General features: G+C 38.4%; 1 protein-coding gene across 1 annotated transcript in view; it reads right to left on the bottom strand.

Moving 5' to 3' along the window:
- The window catches only part of LOC113657299, a 1,727,325-nt gene that overhangs the window by 165,322 nt on the left and 1,540,910 nt on the right, over positions 1-21,093 (bottom strand). Inside the window, exon 190 of the mRNA XM_047822072.1 lies at positions 123-281. Coding sequence (XP_047678028.1) covers positions 123-281 — 159 coding nt within the window. The remainder of the gene's footprint in view (positions 1-122; positions 282-21,093) is intronic.

Below are 21,093 nucleotides of genomic sequence, written 5' to 3'. Positions count from 1 at the left end.
CCATCAGATATAACATATGGAACATATTTAACAAGTAGTCCTGATATGTATGTTATAAATTATTCACTTAAAGATTTAATAATGTAAACCTCAGTGTGTTCAGTTCAGTGTAGAAGAATCACCTCAGACTGAAATGTCGATTCTTTTGTACATCAGTGAGCCGCTTCACTCCTGATGCCCCAGGGTCGTTCCCTCTGAGATCCAGCTCTATCAGGTGAGATGATTTCAGAGCTTCAGACAGAACACTGTATCCTTCCTCTCTGATATTATTGTCCATTAACCTGAAAAAACAAAATGAATTAGAATTTTATTTCAGAATATTACAAATATTGTACAAAATAAATACCTTCAGACTAGACATTAAAATGTGGGACATTGTACACAAATCTATTTTTATTGTTACTTTATTAACCCTATAGTGTCACTGAATGAAGCCTGTATAAGTGACTTTAATTAATAAAGTGATTTTACAATAATTCACTGCTTTAATGAGAACTACTTCAAAAGAAATCAGAGTGACCTACCTGAGTTGTTCTAGGATGCAGTTTGGATTCTGTAGTAGATTAGAGATCTGCTTTATTCCACTGTCTCCTACTTTATTCCCGTTCAGATCCAGCTCTAAGAGATGTGAGGGATTTTCTCCCAGAGCTGTAGCCAAAGCAGCACAGCCTTCATCTGTTACACTGCAGTTACACAGTCTGCAGAGGGACAGAAGGAGCACAGTGAACACAACTGATCTCATTTATTACAGCAAAATGGATTATTCAATAATTTAATGACTTTCTTTAACAGTTCACTTATAATTTTATAATCTACATTTTAATACTTATAAATCTAACGTTCTGTTTTTTTAATTATAACATATTGTGTAAATATAATGTGTTCTCATTCTGTCAATTTTTCTCTTTATTAGACTTGAACATGGAAAATATGGATACATAGAAATTTAACAGCAATTAACTAAAACAATTAAAGTCTGTACATTTTGTAGTTACACGTAAATCATTTAATGTAATTACACATTTCATTTTAATTCAATAGTCATTTAAACTAGTATATAAAAATATTTATTTGATGCTTCACTGTGGCTGTTTATTAAATGTAGACTTAGTCATGATTTCAGCTTTTACTTCACCTCAGTATTGTGAGTGCAGACTGTAGATTCTTCAGTCCAGCAGAAAGCTGAGTGACTCCTGAATCCTGCAGACTGTTGTTACTCAGGTCCAGTTCTCTCAGATGGGAATATTCAGATCTGAGAACTTCAGCTAGAACTGAACTGCTTCCATTAGTCATAGAACATGTGTTAAGCCTGATGAAATCAGAGGAAATGAGGAACAATAAACATACAAATTCAACACAATAACTGTCTATATACCAAAATTCACCCACATTTTAAATTTTTTTAACTTACCTCAATGTCTCCAGTTTACAGTGTTGATGTTTCAGTCCAGCAGAAAGCTGAGTGACTCCTGAATCCTGCAGACTGTTGTTACTCAGTTCCAGTTCTCTCAGATGGGAATATTCAGATCTGAGAACTTCAGCTAGAGCTGAACAACTTTCCTCCATTAAATCACATGTTTTAAGCCTAAATATAAAGTCAGAAAGGGAGAAAAGATTTTAGTATTTAAGAACTTTAATCACCAACATTTACTGAGGTTTATTATCTGTCTTAGCTCTTCATCACTCTATGAGAAATGAACTTACCTCAGTATCTCCAGGTTACAGTGTTGATGTTTCAGTCCAGCAGAAAGCTGAGTGACTCCTGAATCCTGCAGACTGTTTTCACTCAGGTCCAGTTCTCTCACATTACAGGACTGGAATTTCAGAGTGCTGGCTAAAGCTGAACAGCTCTCCACAGTCAGATTACATTTATTCAGCCTAAATATGAAACATCATGTTATCAGAGCTACAAACTCAGTCTTCATTCTGTAGACATGACGGAAACGTCATTTTATTATAATGTGGACCAAAGTATGTATTCTGGGTTTATTTGGATCATTGTCACGGAGTCACCAGGGGTCTCATTTATACAACTGTGCGTACGATCCCTACTAAAAGTTTACGTGCTCCCAAAAATATTCTGATTTATAAAACCACGTACGCACACCTGTAAGCAATGTTCCCTTTATAAATCACAGATCACCCGCAGATGTGCGTACGTGAACCAGCCTCATATCACACCCTGTACACGCCCATTTTTAACCATAAATAGTCAATCCAAATCACTGTGCGGGCACGAGTTTATAATGAGTTTCCTCTGCGCTCTGCGGGTTTAAAAATGGGGTGAGGAGCCGGCGTCTCAGGGGTAGCCACTGTCGCCTGCAGGTTATAATTATATTAAAAGCAACATTGTTATAATTATATTAAAAACAAAATTGTTACTGTTTCTACTTTTTAATATTGTTAAACTCACCAAGAAGCTAGCCATCACGTACTGCACCTACATTTAGTCTGTTCCCTACACTGCTATGTGTCAATATAAAGGAATCATGTGTTGAACCACAAACAGGTAAAAATAATTTACCTGTCTCCCAATTCCCGCTGGAAACAGCCGGTTGCCAAGAACCCCAGAGTGGTGTGGACTTGTATTTGGACTGGGATGGCATGGTTCCGGCATGTTGCCCTCTCTAATACTGGACCCAATTCAGCACATAGATCCAAGAACACAGCTCTAGGGAATCTAATTCGGCTTATTAGCCAGTCATCATGATGGGCCAGGAAATCATCAAACTCGTTCTCTCCTTATTCTGCCATTGGCGTAATCCTCCAACAGTGCCAGCAGTGGCATCATGAAGCATTACATACCCGGGTCACGGGAGGATTTATATGTTTCTATTTATAAATTAGTTCTACTTGACCTTAGTGCTGCATTCGACACTATAGATCACAACATTCTTCTAGATTCTTCTAGCTTACAAAATTACACAGGTATTCATGGACAAGCTCTAAGTTGGTTTAGATCCTACCTGTCTGATCAATACCATTTTGTAGAATTAAATGGTGAATCCTCCAGTTTATCCCGTTAATCATGGGGTCCCTCAAGGATGAGTTCTGGGACCTCTGCTTTTCTCGATATACATGCTTCCATTATGGAACATCATTAGAAGACTTGGGATAATTTTCCACTGCTATGCTGACGATATATCTCATCCAAACGAGATGAAATAGCCTAAGTTTCCAAATTAACTCAATGCCTTAGAGAGATAAAATACTGGATGAGCTGTAATTTTCTGTTGTTAAATTCTGATAAGACAGAAATACTACTTATATGCCCAAAAACCAGTAAACAGAAACTCTCACAATTCAACTTCCATTTAGAGGGATGTACTGTCACTAGTAGCTCAACAATGAAAGACCTGGGTGTTATACTAGACAGCAACTTGTCTTTTGAATATTATATCAACCATACCACAAAAACAGCCTTCTTTCACCTTAGTTATATTGCCAAGCTGAGAAACATCCTGTCTGTATCTGATGCTGAGAAGCTAGTTCATGCCTTCATGACCTCTAGACTGGACTATTGTAATGCATTACTAAGTGGTTGTCCTGCATCTTTAATAAATAGGCTTCAGTTAGTCCAAAATGCAGCTGCCAGAGTTCTCACTAGGACAAGAAAGTATGATCATATAACCCCAATTTTATCATCTCTACACTGGCTACCTGTTAAGTTTAGAATTGATTACAAACTGCTGCTACTTACGTACAAGGCTCTTAATGGTTTAGCTCCCATGTATCTAACTAGTCTTCTAACACGTTACAATCCTTCACGCTCTCTGAGATCACAAAACTCAGGACTTCTGGTAGTTCCCAGAATATCTAAGTCTACTAAAGGTAGTAGAGCATTTTCTTATTTAGCTCCCAAACTTTGGAATAGTCTTCCTGATAGTGTCCGGGGCTCAGACACACTTTCCCAGTTCAAAAGCAGATTAAAAACTCATCTCTTTAGTCAGGCGTACACATAATACATCCCATAAAATGTATTTCTCTTTCTAACCATCCCGAGGCATCCAGACATTGTACCAGCTTCGATCGTCTTCCGTGCGATGAAGTTTTTGGACCTCCACTGAGATGAGGCTGACTCTATGAGAATCCTGAGACATCTACAGATCTAGCAGCTCCAGTTAGAGTCTATGATACCAAGAGGAGATCTGAACTCCATGTGATCTTTACACCAATTCAACATTTGTTTGACTGTATATTTGTAATCACACCCTCTAGTGTCACCCATATGACGATGGATTCCCCTTTGAGTCCGGTTCCTCTCAAGCTTTCTTCCTTACCAATTTAAGGGAGTTTTTCCTTGCCACTGCTGCCTGAGTCACCTCAGACTTGTTCATTGGGGATAAATACATACATATATACATACATACATACATACATACATACATACATACATACATACATACATACATACAAACATACATACATACATACACACTGTGAACTATATATAGATTGAATTTTTACTATATTAATTCTATTAACTATATATTTCTCCTTATGTTTACCTTCTTTTCTATGTTTATGTTCTGTAAAGCTGCTTTGAGACGATGTCCATTGTAAAAAGCGCTATACAAATAAACTTGAATTGAATTGAATATGTCTCTAGCAATTAGACTGATCGTTAACACCTTGACAAAATCACAGAATTAATTTGTGGGCTAAAATTTAAGACGAAAATGTTATAGTGAACACATGCTTCTTCATGATGATTTTGATGATGGGATAAGGGATGGTGCTTTAACTCTCTACATTTGATTATATTGTCTTCTGGTAAAGTAGGTTCCTGTCTTTTGTATACTATCTGCTTAACTCACTTTGTTCTAGAGTAGTGTGATTTGAATTGTGTTATATTCTATACCATTGTTGATTTTTATAGTGTTGGTCTTTGTTGTTCTCTCTGCTAATTAATCAGGAGTAGTTTCAGTCTCCCTTAAGGTGTGAATTGGGGGCAGGGCTTACCTATTTAAATTGAAGGTTCTCAAGCATCTGTAGCGGTTTGTCAGTATCTCTCTAAAATTAGTGTCTAGTACTGTTTTGATATATTCTACCATACCTTAATTCTCACTATTGTTTGACTACAAATATGTGCCTTAAACCCATCTCTGTACTCAAGACCTACTCTCACAGACGCTCTCATCCACAGAGAAGAGGTCACATTCCCGGTAACCTCCTCTGTTGTGTAAGTCTCAAACAGTGGTGGTAGGTGGGCTCTGGAATTGTCAGTCTGCTGTAAAGAAAGCTGATTTTATCTCTGCTTTAACTTCCCATTACTCCTTTGATTTCCTTGCGCTAACAGAGACCTGGATATCCCCACAGAACACTGCTACACCAGCTGCTTTATCCTCTGCCTATGCTTTCTCTCACTCACCACGAGAAACAGGCAGGGGTGGTGGTACAGGTTTATTGTTGTCAAAGAAATGGTGCTTTACACCTCTACTCTTCTCTCATTTCTGCTCCTTGGCTTTCAGATGTGCTGCACAACAATCGTAAAGAGCTAAGATCATCAGAGAGAAAGTGGAAGAAATCACAACTTGATGCAGATCTTGATTTTTACCGAACACTTCTTGTCAAGTTCTCCTCAGATGTGACTTCTGCCAAGACTTCCTTCTACAAGGAAAAGCTTGAAGCTTCCTCACATGACCCTCGGAAATTCCACAACATCATCTCTTCTCTGCTCAACCCCCCGGCTCCACCTTCTTCATCCTCCCTGACTGCAGAAGACTTTGCTTCTTTCTACCAGGAGAAGATTGAGGAAATCTGCCAGACCTTCACTTCAGCCCCGACTGAACTTACATATCAGAGTATGCATTCCCCTACACCTTCGTTGTCACATTTCTCAACTGTGGCAGCAGAAGAGACTTTACATCTCATCCAGTCCTGCAATCCTACCACCTGCCCATTGGATCCACTCCCTACCACTATGCTCCAGACCATCTCGCAAGAACTTTTGCCCTTCATTTCCACTATTGTCAATAGATCCATAGCGTCTGGTCAGGTACCTACTACTTTCAAGAGAGCAAGGGTTATTCCCATCCTAAAGAAACCTGCTCTGGATCCATCAGACATCAGTAACTACAGACCGGTATCACTTCTCTCATTTCTTTCAAAAATTCTTGAACGCATTGTCTATAATCAACTGTCTGTCTATCTCTCACAGAACAACCTCCAAGACCCCAACCAGTCTGGCTTTAAAGCAACTCACTCTACAGAGACAGCCCTTTTGGATGTCTCTGAGAAGTTACATGCTGCTAGATCAGCCAAACTGTCATCCATCCTTATCCTCCTTGACCTTTCAGCAGCATTTGATACAGTCAACCACAAGACTCTCTTATACACCCTCTAGAGTCTTGGGATTTGCGGATCAGCTTGGGAATGGGTTGCTTCCTACCTGGAAGGACGCTCATATCAGGAAACATGGAGGGGAGTGACATCTGCTCCACGCAGACTCTCCACTGGCGTCCCACAGGACTCAGTACTTGGTCCTCTTCTTTTCTCCCTGTATACACACTCTCTTGGTGAAGTTATTTCATCACATGGGTTCTCTTACCACTGGTATGCTAATGATACACAATTTATCTTCAACTTATCTTCTCTTTCCCACCCTCAGATGCCACAGTTTCTGACCGGATCTCAGCATGTCTGGCAGAAGGATTCAGCCATTTTTGTCCACACAGACTGCTAAGGTACTTGTTCAGTCTCTTATCATTTCTAGACTGGAATACTGCAATGCACTGCTGGCAGGTCTACCTATGAACGCAATCCGTCCTCTGCAAATGATCCAAAATGCAGCTGCCCGGCTTGTTTTCAACATGCCAAAGTTCTCGCATACCACCCAAACACCCATCTCGCATACTGCTGCGATCCCTCCACTGGCTTCCAGTAGCTGCACGCATCCAATTCAAAACACTGATGCTGGCCTACAAAGCCAAAAATGGACCAGCTCCCTCTTACCTCAAAGCCCTCATCATTCCTCGCACTGCACCCCACAACCTTCGATCTACCAGCACTGCTTGACTGGTTCCACCATCTCTCAGGGTAAGAGGCAAGTATACCACAAGACTCTTCTCTGTTCTGGCACCAAGGTGGTGGAATGAACGTCCCCTAGAGGTCCGGACAGCTGAGTCACTGGCTATTTTCAAACAGTGGTTGAAGACCTACTTATTCAGGAAACACTTCAAGCAGCACTTCTTTCCTTATCTTTTGCAAAAAAAAAAAAAAAAAAAAAAAACTTTGACACTTTTTCATTGTAACTTTGAACAAATGTTTTAAACTCATTGTATCTTAAGTATGTAACCTAGTGAACCAGCATTAATGTATTCAATGTTAGAGATTTAAGCACTTATGTACGTCTCTCTGGATAAGGGCGTCTGCGAAATGCTGTAAATTTAAATGACGAATAGTGATTGTACTTCATTCTTTAAAATATATGTACATTAAGGAAAATATTTAGTTTTTACACTGTGTTCTGCAGTTATCTAATAAAAGGGTTTTTCATGCTATTCTGTATCACATGTAGTCACGCTATCTCCTCCTGCGCTCCCGTTGTGGACAATGTGACTGTAAGGCAGCACTGATTATTATTATTATTTTAAATACATTTTGATTTACGTTTGGATTTTACTAGATGTATATAGCCTAAAACAGTCGGCACAAATAACACTATTGGATTTAATCTTCATGATAATGTGGATATAACGTGTGAAATGGAGTGAAAATTAAATGTTATTAATTCTTACAGTATAATCGTTCTTCTCACATTTATTTTCTACAATCTAACTTCAGTTCACGACCTCACCATATGTGTCGCCAATTCCCTTTTTCTCCAGAATGTGCGTACTCACAGTTCAAAGTTTGCTTAAAGGTGCGCACATTCTCCCGTCAAGTTTGTTTTTTATAGATCACAACCTTTGCATGGGAACTGGCGTACGTACGTTTTCAGACCCGTTTTGTGCGTATGCACGCTTTATAAATGAGACCCTAGGTCCTTGCCTCACTCACCAACATTCACATTCACCTAAGTACTAATCAGCACCACCTGTTCCTCATTCACCGATCAACACACACTATATAAGCCACACTCAGTCCTCATTCTGTCTGGTCTTGTATGTACTAACGTAATTTTCTCTGCAGTCATTCAAGCTCCAGACTCCCGTTTGTCTTACAGCAATCGGCTACATTTCCTTCGTCCTCGCTTTCAGAGTGACAGGATTCGCTGACTCGGATTCCTGTGATATCCCATGTGTGTGTTTGTGTGTGCTGCTAGGTTGTGGTGCTTCGTACTGTTCATTTCAGATATATATGTTCACGAACTTCAATAAACCTCAATCTGTTTTACTTACCTTGGTCCGGAGCGTGTGTATAATTAGAGGTCATTAGTGGTTATTTCTAACAGAATTATTATTTTTTGCCTCTTTTAATTGACTTTATGTCTTAGTGATTAAATCCTGTCTTAAGATTTAACTGAAAATGTCCAACATGTTGATCATTTCTACTTCTGTTTAATAACTTAACACTTTTTAGTGATGTAACAGGACCCAGGTGTCTCTATAAGACCTATATATGAGGTTCCTCTGGAGAAAGACAGGATAAATTCTGTTGTTTCATCAATTATAGAAAACTAAATTATAATTAAAATACATTAGTGAATACTTGGTGTTTACATAATGGCAGGTCTCATTAAAAACATGTTATTAATAAAACTCAGCTGATAGAGAAACATATAATACAACTTACTTAATTATCTGAAATTTACAGTGAGAGTCTTCCATCAGAGCAGAGAGCTGCTTCACTCCTGAGTCTCCTGGTTCATTCCTGCTCAGATCCAGCTCTTTTAGGAGTAAAGAGTTTGTACCTATAGTGGAATTTAGCCAAGTACAGGCCTCCTGTGCAGCAGAGCTCTTCAACAACCTGCAGAAAGTCATTTTTATTTGGTGTTTACAGTATAATTAGACCATATTAATGAGAACAGTATTATTTCTGAAGTATTTATTAATTACTTATTTCATGATTTAAAAAATTGAATAAACTAAATTGCAGTCAATTATAAACATAATCTCTTTTAGATGTTAGGTTATATAATTTATTTATGTTTAATATTGAATTAATCGTATATGTTTATAGAAGAATCACCTCAGTGTGTTCAGTTTACAGTCTGGATCCTGTAGTAAATCTGTGAGCAGCTTCACTCCTGATGCTCCAGGGTCATTCCCTCTGAGATCCAGCTCTATCAGGTGAGAAGATTTCAGAGCTTCAGACAGAGTGACGTATCCTTCCTCTGTTATACTGCAGTCTGAAAGTCTATACAAAATAGAAAATATACAGTCAACATCTAAGAAAGCAAATACTGAATTAAGAAGCTGTTTAGTAAACTGCAAAAATGGCATTTTTAATTCGAATATTATATCATGTAATCAATAACCAATCAAGTAATAATAATTTTTTCTTTCGATAGTGATGATTAGAAGATAAGAACAAAGCATCTGGAACGTAATCACTAAGTGTAAATGAGAATATAAACTTTATAATATTTTGCTCCGGAACAGATAAAACCAGGAAAAAAAGGCGACCATGGACAATGTAGCCAGAAGCTTCAGCACCAGAGTCAGCGCCACTGAAGTGCAAGGCAGGGTGGCTAAATTTTCGCCAAAGAAAGAGGAGCCAATCAGGAGTGCCGCTGTGGCATTCACCCTTTTTCTGAGAAGCACAGCGGGGAGCCAGGCTCAGCAGCTAGAGTGAGGTATGGGGGAGGGAAAAAACTTGAAATAAACTAATGTGGTGTTTCTTGATTTCTTTATATCAAATTCCTTACCATTTACCACGACTGCCCTGCTGAGCCTGCTCTACCCTCCTTACCACTGGCTGGTCCACCCCTCCCTTTGACCACTAAGATACTGTGTGCTGCCCGGTCACCTCTCTCTATTTCTTCCCCAAGCCTAAATAAATTCACAATCTGGAACCCTTTTTTTCACCTGATCCCGACTCGGTGCTTCTTTTTTGTGTCTGCCCCTAGAGTGCCCTACAATAAATATATGTGTATAATGTGTAAATAGAAAATATTACTGTACCTTAATATCTTCAGATAACAGCTTTGATTCTTCAGACCTTCAGATAACTGCTCGATTCCTTCTTTCTGTAGTCTGTTGTTACTCAGGTCCAACTCAGTTAGAAAGCAGGGGTTTGAACTGAGAACTTCAGCCAGAGATGTACAGCTTTCCATCGTTAGTCCACATTCAGTAAGTCTATAAAAACAAGGTTTTCAAATGCATACATCATAAAAATCAGGGAACAAAAGTGCAATTTTGTGAACTACTCATAAATTTTAAATGTCCTAGGATATCTAATCTAAATGACTATCACACGACTAGTTCATTCATTCATTCATTCATTCATTCATTCATTCATTTTCTCCACAGGAGGTTTGTGTTTGCAACAGTGTGAAAATTCTAGCCCACACTTCTCTATCTCCTGCCATAGACTTCAGCTCCCATGGGGGATCCCTACACAGTCCACAGTTCCTGCCCTTTGCTCCTCTGACATGCTCAGGGGACCCATTGTCTCTCTGCCCTCATAGACTCGGTATTGGTAGTTAATGTAATCCACCTTCAGCCACTAGAGGAGCTCCATCTGCCAACAGTTTATTTATCAACCACTGCTTCCACAAGAGCCTGAGTCTTCCAAACTGCACCATATCACTCAAGAGCCCTTAACCTGCCAAAGAAGTTTGGATTTCAAGGGACAACCACGATTAGCCATATGGGCTAATCAAAATGCCAGCAGTATTTCAGCCTTTTGTAAATAAGATATTTAGCGACATAATTAAACACAGTACATCATCGGCCCCAGGAGGTATAGAAGGACATGAGAAAGGTTAGCTCCATGAGTAAATGGCCAAGCCCGTCCAATCTGTAATTACAGTTTTGTAGCCTCCCCTCTTACCTGTCTACTGTGCAGAAAGCCCAAAATCTCTATTGGACCGAGAAGGCACAAAAGGCCTTCAAGCAGCTTAAGTGTAGCTTCAATATGACCCCCATACTGCAGCACCTAAATCCAAATCTCAAAACTGATGTGGAGGTGGACACCTCATAGAGCAATATTAGGGCAGTACTCTCCCAGCAACATGGCATGGAAGAAAAGCTCAACCCCTGTCCATTCTTCTTTAGACATTTCATCCCAGCTGAGGCAAATTATGATGTGGGCAATTGTGAATATCAAGGAGTCTCTCAAGTAGTGGAGACACTGTCTGAAGGGAACCCGTTGTCCATTTCAAGTCATAATAGACAATTAGAACTTAGAGTACGTATACCAAAGGCATGAAATGATTAAACCCATGTGAAGCCTGGTGGGCAGTGTTCTTCATCTGTTTCAACTTTCAACTTTCAATGGGAAGCCACCCCCATCCCACAACGCCCATGGTCACACATAGTGGTGGATGTTATCAGCAACCTGCCCAAATCCCATGTCCATACCACCATACAGATTGCCGTCGACCGATTCTATGAGTCCTGCAAGTTGGTCCGCTTTAAGGGCCTCCACAGGGAAATGGCAAGAGCATTGAAAGACCATGTTTTCCACCACTATGGCATCCTGGAGGACATAATACCTGACTGTGTGGTACAGTTCACTTCCAGAGTTTGTCACACTTTCCTTGAAAGCTTGGGAATAAACGTCAGACTTACTTCAAACTATCATCCCCAGTCGAACGGCCAGGCAGAGCAACTAAACCAAGAGTTGACCTGTTACTTCCAAGTTTACTGCAGCCAAACACAACACTGCAAATGCGAATCCCTCCCATGACCGGAATAAACTCCCTAAACTCTCTGACCCAGTCATCTACCAGACTCATGCTATTCCAGTGTGTTGCTTGGGTATCAGCTACCACTGTTCTCTGGTCAGGCAAGCCAGCAGATGTGCCTGCTGTGGACGAATGGTTTCAGAGGAGCAGAAAAGTGTGAGAAACTGCCCATGTGCATCTTCATTGAGCAATCCAGCACCAGCATCTTTGTCTGTTCCCTTTTCACATGATTTTTCACTTTACTAAAGCCAATGTCAACATGAAGGTTAAAATCAAGAGTCCCTAAAGATTAACTTATATTCTATATACTATATAATAATAACAATAATGATAATAATAATGATAATTTAATGTACATACGTAAGTTTCTCAGCTCTGCAGTGTGAATCCTTCAGTAGATCAGAGAGCTGCTTCACTCCTGAGTCTCCATTTATTTTTCCTCTCAGGTTTAGATCCGTCTGCAGTAAAGGGTTTGTGTCCAGAACATTATGCAGATGTTTAAAGGCTTCCTCTGCTTCAGGACTTTTCAACAATCTATAAGGAGAAAAAAAATACTGATTAATAATTTTAGATTAAATATACCTTACTATAGTATTTTGCTATTTTAATGCGTTCAATAAAATAATAAAATACATGTTAATACATTCGTAATTAATGAATGAAGTCAACATTCTCATGTAATTGTTATAAATTGCTCACTTCAGTGTGTTCAGTTTACAGTCTGGATCCTGTAGTAAATCAGTGAGCAGCTTCACTCCTGATGCTCCAGGGTCGTTCCTTCTGAGATCCAGCTCTATCAGGTGAGATGATTTCAGAGCTTCAGACAGAGCGATGTATCCTTCCTCTGTTATACTGCAGTCTGAAAGTCTAAAGAGAGAACATTGTGTGGTATTAATGATACTCTGATGTCTGATAAAGACTTAACATTGTATTATTTTAAGCATCTATATAGTACGTAATGCCAAGAAGATTTAAGACATATATGTTCTACATGTAGCCTGTGTTTGTATTCTACATGTAAAGTCACAAGCTCTTATGTACATGTTAAAGAGCAGAAGCAGAAGCTCACCTCAGTATCTGCAGGTTACAGGACTGATGTTGCAGCAGTACACAAAGCTTCTGCACTCCAGAGTTTCCTAATTTATTCTCACTCAGATCCATCTCTCTTATGTGTGCAGGATTTAAATAAAGAGATGAAGACAAATCTGAACAGCCTTCTTCTGTTATACTACAGACCTTTAGCCTAAAGATAACCAGAAACAGTGGAAAGAAAATCTTCACTTTAAGGAACATTTTATTCTGATGATCACATGACAATGAGTTTATATGAATTATACAGTGATTATAGTTAAGAAAAAAAGTATAATTTTATATTTTAAAAGTAATAGTTAAGTCTATAAACATTTAAGTGACATACGTAAGTGTCTCAGTTCTGCAGTGTGAATCCTTCAGTAGAACAGAGAGCTGCTTCACTCCTGAGTCTCCTTTTATTTTCCCACTCAGATCCAGTTCTCTCAGCAGTAAGGGGTTTGTACCCAGAACCTCAGTCAGAGAATCACAGACCATCACTGCATCAGGACTTTTTAACAGCCTGTAGTCAGGAAACAGAAACAGACTAAATTATTAACAGTTTCATCCTTTATTTTACCTCCAGCCTCCTGAATCCTCCATTAGATGTCAGTCTCTGCTGAAACCTTGAGTATCAGATCATTTTAACTACTGATCTTAAAAATGAGTGATTCTTAATTAAATGTAAAAGGTGTTGGTTTAAACTGAATATATTATTAAGAGGTGTAGTGAGGTGAGACAGCAGGTATGTTTTCTGTTACTGGAATATTACCTTAAAATTTTACTGGTAGAGACACAATTGTACTGGGACACGTCTGACTTATTTAGTGTCAACTGTCCAAAATCCACAATTAGTTTTATTGATATTTTAATATGTGAACTTTCACAACCACAAACAGGAAATCAGGCAGTAAGTCACTGATAGATACAGACAGAATGTCACCATTTGTCTTCTGTATGAGTTTTAACTCTTTATAGTCTGTTATAAAAACTATAAAATAACATTTTCCTGCTACATTGTGAGGTCTATAACTGAAACAGTACTAATGTGTTCAATCCTGTGTTGAGTTACTGTCTGTGTGGAGTCTCTGTACCTCTCATGGGGTTTTCTTTGGATTTTCTGCCTGACTGTTGCTGACATCATTAATCAATATAATAAACTACACATTATGTTGATTAAAGAAAGACTTAAATTACATTCACAAATTTATTACAATTTCACAAATATTTATTATTTATTTAAAAGATAAAACTGTTAAATTCTAGTTTAAAACATTTTAAAATTAGTTACAATTAGACAATCAACAGTGAAAATAAGGACTGGTTCAGTAATTATTTATAGATTTGTTTAATTGACAGAGATCTGGTATCATTATAGATGTTTCAGCTACAAAAAAATGAAATGTCTTTAATCAGTGTATAATATCTGTAAGCCTTGATGGATCAACATACAGTTTTTATAACTGAAAAAAATCTGAATTACTGTCACTTTCACAGATTTACTTAAAAGTGAAAAAATGCATATAAATATGATTAAATATCTGAAATGTTTCAACAGCAATGACACAAAGATATTACGAGAAAAATCACTGACTATTTTAGGACACTTTAAGTGACTCTAATTGTGTTAACCTGCCAATAACAACAAATTATTAGAAATTTTGCACAGAAGTTTGTGTTTTGTCAGTAAGAATGTTGTAAGAGCTACAACTGTATTCTGTATTGCTCTGTTAGACAAACAAATTAAATAAATGAACAGGAAGTAAGTGTGTGTTGATGGTTTAAGAGCTGTTATTGTAAAGCTGAACCTCATCATTCTATAACTTGTTATTTTACTACAACTTTGGATTGAAGGAGAAACATTTTCCATAGTTTTTTAAATAAGTGACAGTTTCGAATGGTGTCTAAAGAAGTGCTGCTTTTCCCACACCAATGCCTGTCAGGAATCCCCTGTGTGCAGTAAACAAGGTGAGACCAGTGCTATGGTCCTTACTTCTGCTTTTGCTCTGTGTTTCATTGTTTTGTTTGTTGTCATGTGTGTTTTGTCTCTTGTCTCTGCTTATTTTCCTCGTTTGGCATGATTAATCTCCACCTGTTTTCAGTTTATGTCCTGACATATAGATCTAAACCATGGGGTGTGTTGTGTGGATTGTAAAGTTTCCACTCAGTTTTGTCTCTGATGTTAACAGACCTTGTTTTTGTGTATGATTACATCATTCCTGACTTTTTGCCTAGCTCTGTGAATATTATATTTTTCTGAGCCCTTAAACTGCAGTTTGCACCTCAAATGGTCACACTGACCATCACAGCCGTATGATCTGTGTTCAGTGGGGTTGAGGTCAGGGCTCTGATCAGGAGTTCTTCCACTCCAATATTAAACTCTACACCATGTCTTCATGGAGCTGCTTTGTGCACAGGGACATTGTCATGCTGGAACAGTGTCTGGATTCTTAGTTCTTAAACATTTCAACATGTATTGTATCTTGCTGACCTCAGTGTGTTCAGTTTACAGTCTGGATCCTGTAGTAAATCAGTGAGCAGCTTCACTCCTGATGCTCCAGGGTCGTTCCCTCTGAGATCCAGCTCTATCAGGTGAGATGATTTCAGAGCTTCAGACACAGCGATGTATCCTTCCTCTGTTATACTGCAGTCTGAAAGTCTGTGAGAACAAATGTCTATTATTATTTATTCATGACAGAGATCTAAATCTAACATTTTCTGTTTGGTAGAATTTAGTTTAAAATGATTTTGCTTGGTGGTTTGAATCCATATCATAATCAGAATTAAAAGGTAACTGTAATGTTTTCTTTAAAGGTTTGCGGTCTTTGTAGTTTCTAGCCACCTGATCATAAACCTAAAATTATTTTCAAAAAAATCAATCCTTATATTAACACATCCAGTTTAATCACTTACTAAAAGGACACTATTACCATTTTTCTGGTGTCAGGACAACTCTGTCAATGAACTCAGTTTCCCAGAATGCACTGTGGCCTACAGTCACTTCAGACAATACGTCCCAGAACCCATTACTCCTAACTTGTTCACACTCTCCTGTTCCTGTTCTTTCACATCTCACATTGTGATGATGTAAAGCTCAGTTTGTGTTACACCTGGAATCACCAAGCCTTTTATTTCTGTTAGTTAGATGTTTGGTGTCTGACCCCTGGTATTTCCCTGTATGCTGCTTGCTGATTGCCTAACCAGGATCCTCACTACAAGCATTTCAATCATTTTTAACTTCTAACTTGAAACCTGAACTTGAATAATAAAGATGAACTGACCTCAGTGTCTCCAGTTTACAGTTTGGACTCTTCAGTCCATCACAAAGCTGCTTCACTCCTGAGTCCCCCAGAGGATTACTGCTCAGATCCACCTCAGTCAGCTTGGAGGATTCTGAGCTGAGAACTTTGTTTAAAGACCTGCAGCTTCTCTCTGTCAGGTTACACTCACTGAGCCTGAAAGGAGAAAATGAAAGTGTCAGCTGTAGTACTGAATCTGTAGAATATGATGATTTCTGTTGGTTGATATTTGTCTACAGGAGTTTTAATCCTTGGTAAAATCTAAACTAAGTGAACAGACCAAACCTCACATAGCAAAATGGCAACTAAATGACGGTCCTTTACAATATCTCTGTAAATAATCCCTATCATTTTGTGCTAATAACTTAATGATAGTCTTCCTGCTCAGTCAATACTGTTTAAAGTTACTGTTAAAATTACAAAAGAACACTACATGGCCAAATGTACATGTGGACACTCCTGTAATGGAAGGAACTACTGAAGTGTGTTGTGTCTAAAAATCTCTCCTTAGTTGCTCATCACACAATGCAGTTCAAAACTGTTTCCTATCACACTGCATGGCAGATGAAAATATTCTGATTATAAAACCAGACTGAAACTGAAACATTACAATACAAACATCAGAACACTTACTTTATTGTCTGAAATTTACAGTGTGAGTCTTTCATCAGAACTGAGAGCGTCTCCATTCCTGAGTCTCCTGTTTCCTTCCTGCTCAGATCTAGCTCTTTTAGGAGTAAAGTGTTTTCATGTACAACTGAATTCAGCCAATTACAGGCCTTCTGTGCAGCAGAGTTTTTTATCAACCTGCAGAAACATAATAATAATAATAATAATAATAATAATAATAATAAAAACAAGTCAAATAAATACTAAATTGCAGCCAATTATCAAATTTAGCCGATTTGGTTCTTTACAGTGTTTTTTTATGTTGAATATTTATGAAATGATTTTTGCTTATTTGAAGAATCACCTAAGTGTCTTCAGTTTGTAATTTTGATTATTTTGGATTTCATCAAGCATTTTCACTCCTGAGTCTCCAGGGTCGTTCCCTCTGAGGTCCAGCTCTATCAGGTGTGATGAGTGGTTTGATTTCAGAGCTTCAGCCAGAGCAGTGTATCCTTCCTCTGTTACACTGCAGTCTGAAAGTCTAGACAAATATAGTAATAAGTTAATTTCTTTAATCATACAACCATTTCCACCAAACACTGTGTTTTTAAGAAAAAACAAATCAACAGCCATTTTAATAAAACAAAACAGTCTTGGCCACTTATTCTACACAGCTACCAGTGAGGGTAAAGTGTACCAGAGGCTCCTCTTGCAGCCTCAGGGGGAGGCATAACACAATCTACCCTGTTTTGCATGGATGAGCTAGCAGAACTCATTATTGGCTGGTGTCACTGTGATAGAGAGAGAGAGAGAGAGAGAGAGAGAGAGAGAGAGAGTGAAAGAGAGAGAGAGTTTACCACCACTGGCTTCCTGATATCACGAACAATCTTGTGATCTCAGGATGATTGTGTGGACACATTTCTGTTTCCCCCCTTAGGGAGTCCAGCCAAGGTAAATCCCAAGGCAAATTTTGTGAGGATTTTGTCTAATTGTCCCAGTTTCTTCATTTACAAAAACATCTGCCAATCATCCGCTATGCCTACTTCGATCAGACGGTGCAGGCTATTTGCTAGCACCCCACAAGTAGCAAAGTCTCCAGTGTCCAGGCTAAAACCATATTTGTTTAGTCAAGCTTTCTATTTATAGTTTTTCTTAGGTGAAAGAGCAGATCTGGATGGTTCATGGGCAGAGTGTTCGGTGAACTGAAACTTTTTGGATGCTTTCGCCTAACCACTCTCACAAGTCTCTCAGGTTTGCTGACTGCGGAGTAGTCAGATGCATTATGTCCCAGGAAGCTCTCATGTCTGTCACCTTCTGTCAATTCAAGTCAAGAAGCTTTTATTGTCATTAGAACCATATATAGCTGTTACAGTACACAGTGAAATTAAACAACATTTCTCCAGGAACATGGTGCTACATAAAAAAAGGACAGGGCTAAGGACTTAGTAAGTAAGTCTTAGCAACATAAAGTGCAACTGTGCAACCTGGTACAAACAGTGCAGGACAAGACAAACAAGACAGACAAGACTGTGCAGGACAAAAGACAGTGCAGAGAAAAGATTACAATACAATACAAAAAAGAAAATACACAGGATACAATAAACTGAAACAGCGGTGACCAGTGTAAATACTGTATGTTCAGTGTAAATACTGTATGTATTTACACTGTAAAGTAGTCAGGATGGGGGGAGGGAGATGTGCCTTTCTCAGCCTTCGTAAGAAGTAGAGACGCTGCTGGGCTTTCTTGGTGATGGAGCTGGTGTTGAGTGACCAGGTGAAGTTCTCCGCTAGATGAACACAAAGAAATTTGGTGCTCCTGACGATCTCTACGGATGATCCGTCAATGTTCAGTGGAGAGTGGTTGAACTGTGCTCTCCTGAAGTCAACAACCATCTCTTTAGTTTTATTAACATTCAGAGAAAGGTTGTTGGATCTACACCAGGGAGTTAGATGCTGCACCTCCACTCTGTATGCTGACTCGTCGTTCTTGTTGATGAGACCCACCACAGTCGTGTCATCAGTGAACTTGATAATATGGTTCGATCTGTGCATTGCTGCACAGTCGTGAGTCAGCAAGGTGAACAGCAGTGGACTGAGCACACAGCCCTGAGGGGCTCCATTGCTCAGTGTGGTGGTGCTGGAGATGATGTTCCTGATCCGGACTGACTGAGGTCTCCCAGTGAGGAAGTCCAGAATCCAGTTTCAGAGGAAGGTGTTCAGTCCCAGCAGGCTCAGCTTCCCAATCAGGTGCTGGGGGATGATTCTGTTGAATGTTTGTATTCTGACTCTTTCTTATGCCCTCATAGCTAGTCTTGCCATAGTCCTTGTCTGCACTTTACACATAATGTACATTGTATTAAACCTTACATGATTACAAGTATACCTAATACCTCTCTCTCTCTCTCTCTCTCTCTCTCTCTCTCTCTCTCTCTCTCTCTCTCTCTCTCTCTCTCTCTCTCCTGTGCACTCTGCTGGGGATAGATCTGTGTGGAAGGCCTATAACCCATGGGACTGTTGTTGGAGACCAACTTAGAACTGCTGTTGTGTTGATCAGCTCAGGTCTTCATCAATGAACATTTGAAGACTTGGTTGCATAAAGCCACAAAACAACAAACAGCTGTAGAAAGTATCACCCAAATGAGGATGGGTTCCTGTCTGGTAGCTCTACCATTGTTTTCACACTGAGATCATGTACATTAATGATCATTTTAAAATGTCAAATTCCACGTTTTAAAATGATTAAAATGACATGAGTTTTGAAATTCACTGGACATTCACTGGACAAGGACACCACCTCCCCATGCAGATAGAATATATATATATATATATATGACTGTATGAAGAGAATAAACTATAAATATATATTTTTCAATTATAACTGCACTTAAAACTTTATTTTTCATGTTAATGAACAATTAACAGGGCATCAGATGTGTCTGACATATTAGACTCAGTTATCAGTCCTGCATTGGTTTTGTCTAAATTTTTGCTTTTCATGTAATAACACAACCACCATCACTGTGTCATATTTAGTTGTAACAAAAAATAATCTAACATTGTTATTAGTAGTAAAAACAGTACCAGTGGTAGTACTGCTTGTACAGGTTTATATCACTGTACCTTAATATCTTCAGTTTACAGCATGGATTCTTGAGTCCTTTAGATAATTCCATGACCCCTGAATTCTGTAGGCTGTTTTCACTCAGGTCCAGTTCAGTTAGAAAACAAGGCTGTGAACTGAGAACTCTGGCCAAAGTTGTACAGCTTTCTGTCATTAGGTCACATTTAATAAGCCTAAAAAAGAGTAAAAAGATCAGAGGAGTCACTACATTTCATATGAGTTTAAACACACTGCATGTAATATAATGACAGTCATATTCATCAATATTTTTGTCTCATCCTTAATTCATTTTCTATAGATACAGAGCTCTTATTGTGTGTGGCTGAAACACTATCTTTGTCTGTTCTCTTTTCACATGATGTTTCACTTAACATAAAGGCTAAAATTACAGAATCCCTAAATATTAACTTATATTCTACTATATAATAATAATAATAATAATAATAATAATAATAATAATAATAATAATAATAATAATAATAATTTAATGTACATACGTAAGTTTCTCAGCTCTGCAGTGTGAATCATTCAGTAGATCAGAGAGCTGCTTCACTTCTGAGTCTCCTTTTATTTTCCCACTCAGGTTTAGATCCGTCTGCAGTAAAGGGTTTGTGTCCAGAACATTATGCAGATGTTTAAAGGCTTCCTCTGCTTCAAGACTTTTCAACAATCTATAAGGAGAAAAAAAACTCATTAATAATTTTAGATTAAATATACCTCACTGTAGTATTTTGTGCTTATCAAATAGTAATAAAATACATGTTAATATATTCTTAAATAATGAATGAAGTCAACATTCTCATGTAATTGTTATAAATTCCTCACCTTAGTGACAGTTTACAGTCTGGATCCTGTAGTAAATCAGTGAGCAGCTTCACTCCTGATGCTCCAGGGTCGTTCCTTCTGAGATCCAGCTCTATCAGGTGAGATGATTTCAGAGCTTCAGACAGAGCGATGTATCCTTCCTCTGTTATACTGCAGTCTGAAAGTCTAAAGAGAGAACATTGTGTGGTATTAATGATACTCTGATGTCTGATAAAGACTTAACATTGTATTATTTTAAGCATCTATATAGTACGTAATGCCAAGAAGATTTAAGACATATATGTTCTACATGTAGCCTGTGTTTGTATTCTACATGTAAAGTCACAAGCTCTTATGTACATGTTAAAGAGCAGAAGCAGAAGCTCACCTCAGTATCT

This window comes from Tachysurus fulvidraco, chromosome 13, assembly GCF_022655615.1.
Source record: "Tachysurus fulvidraco isolate hzauxx_2018 chromosome 13, HZAU_PFXX_2.0, whole genome shotgun sequence".
NCBI classification, from domain to species: domain Eukaryota; kingdom Metazoa; phylum Chordata; class Actinopteri; order Siluriformes; family Bagridae; genus Tachysurus; species Tachysurus fulvidraco.
This window is presented reverse-complemented; position numbering and strand designations above follow the sequence as displayed.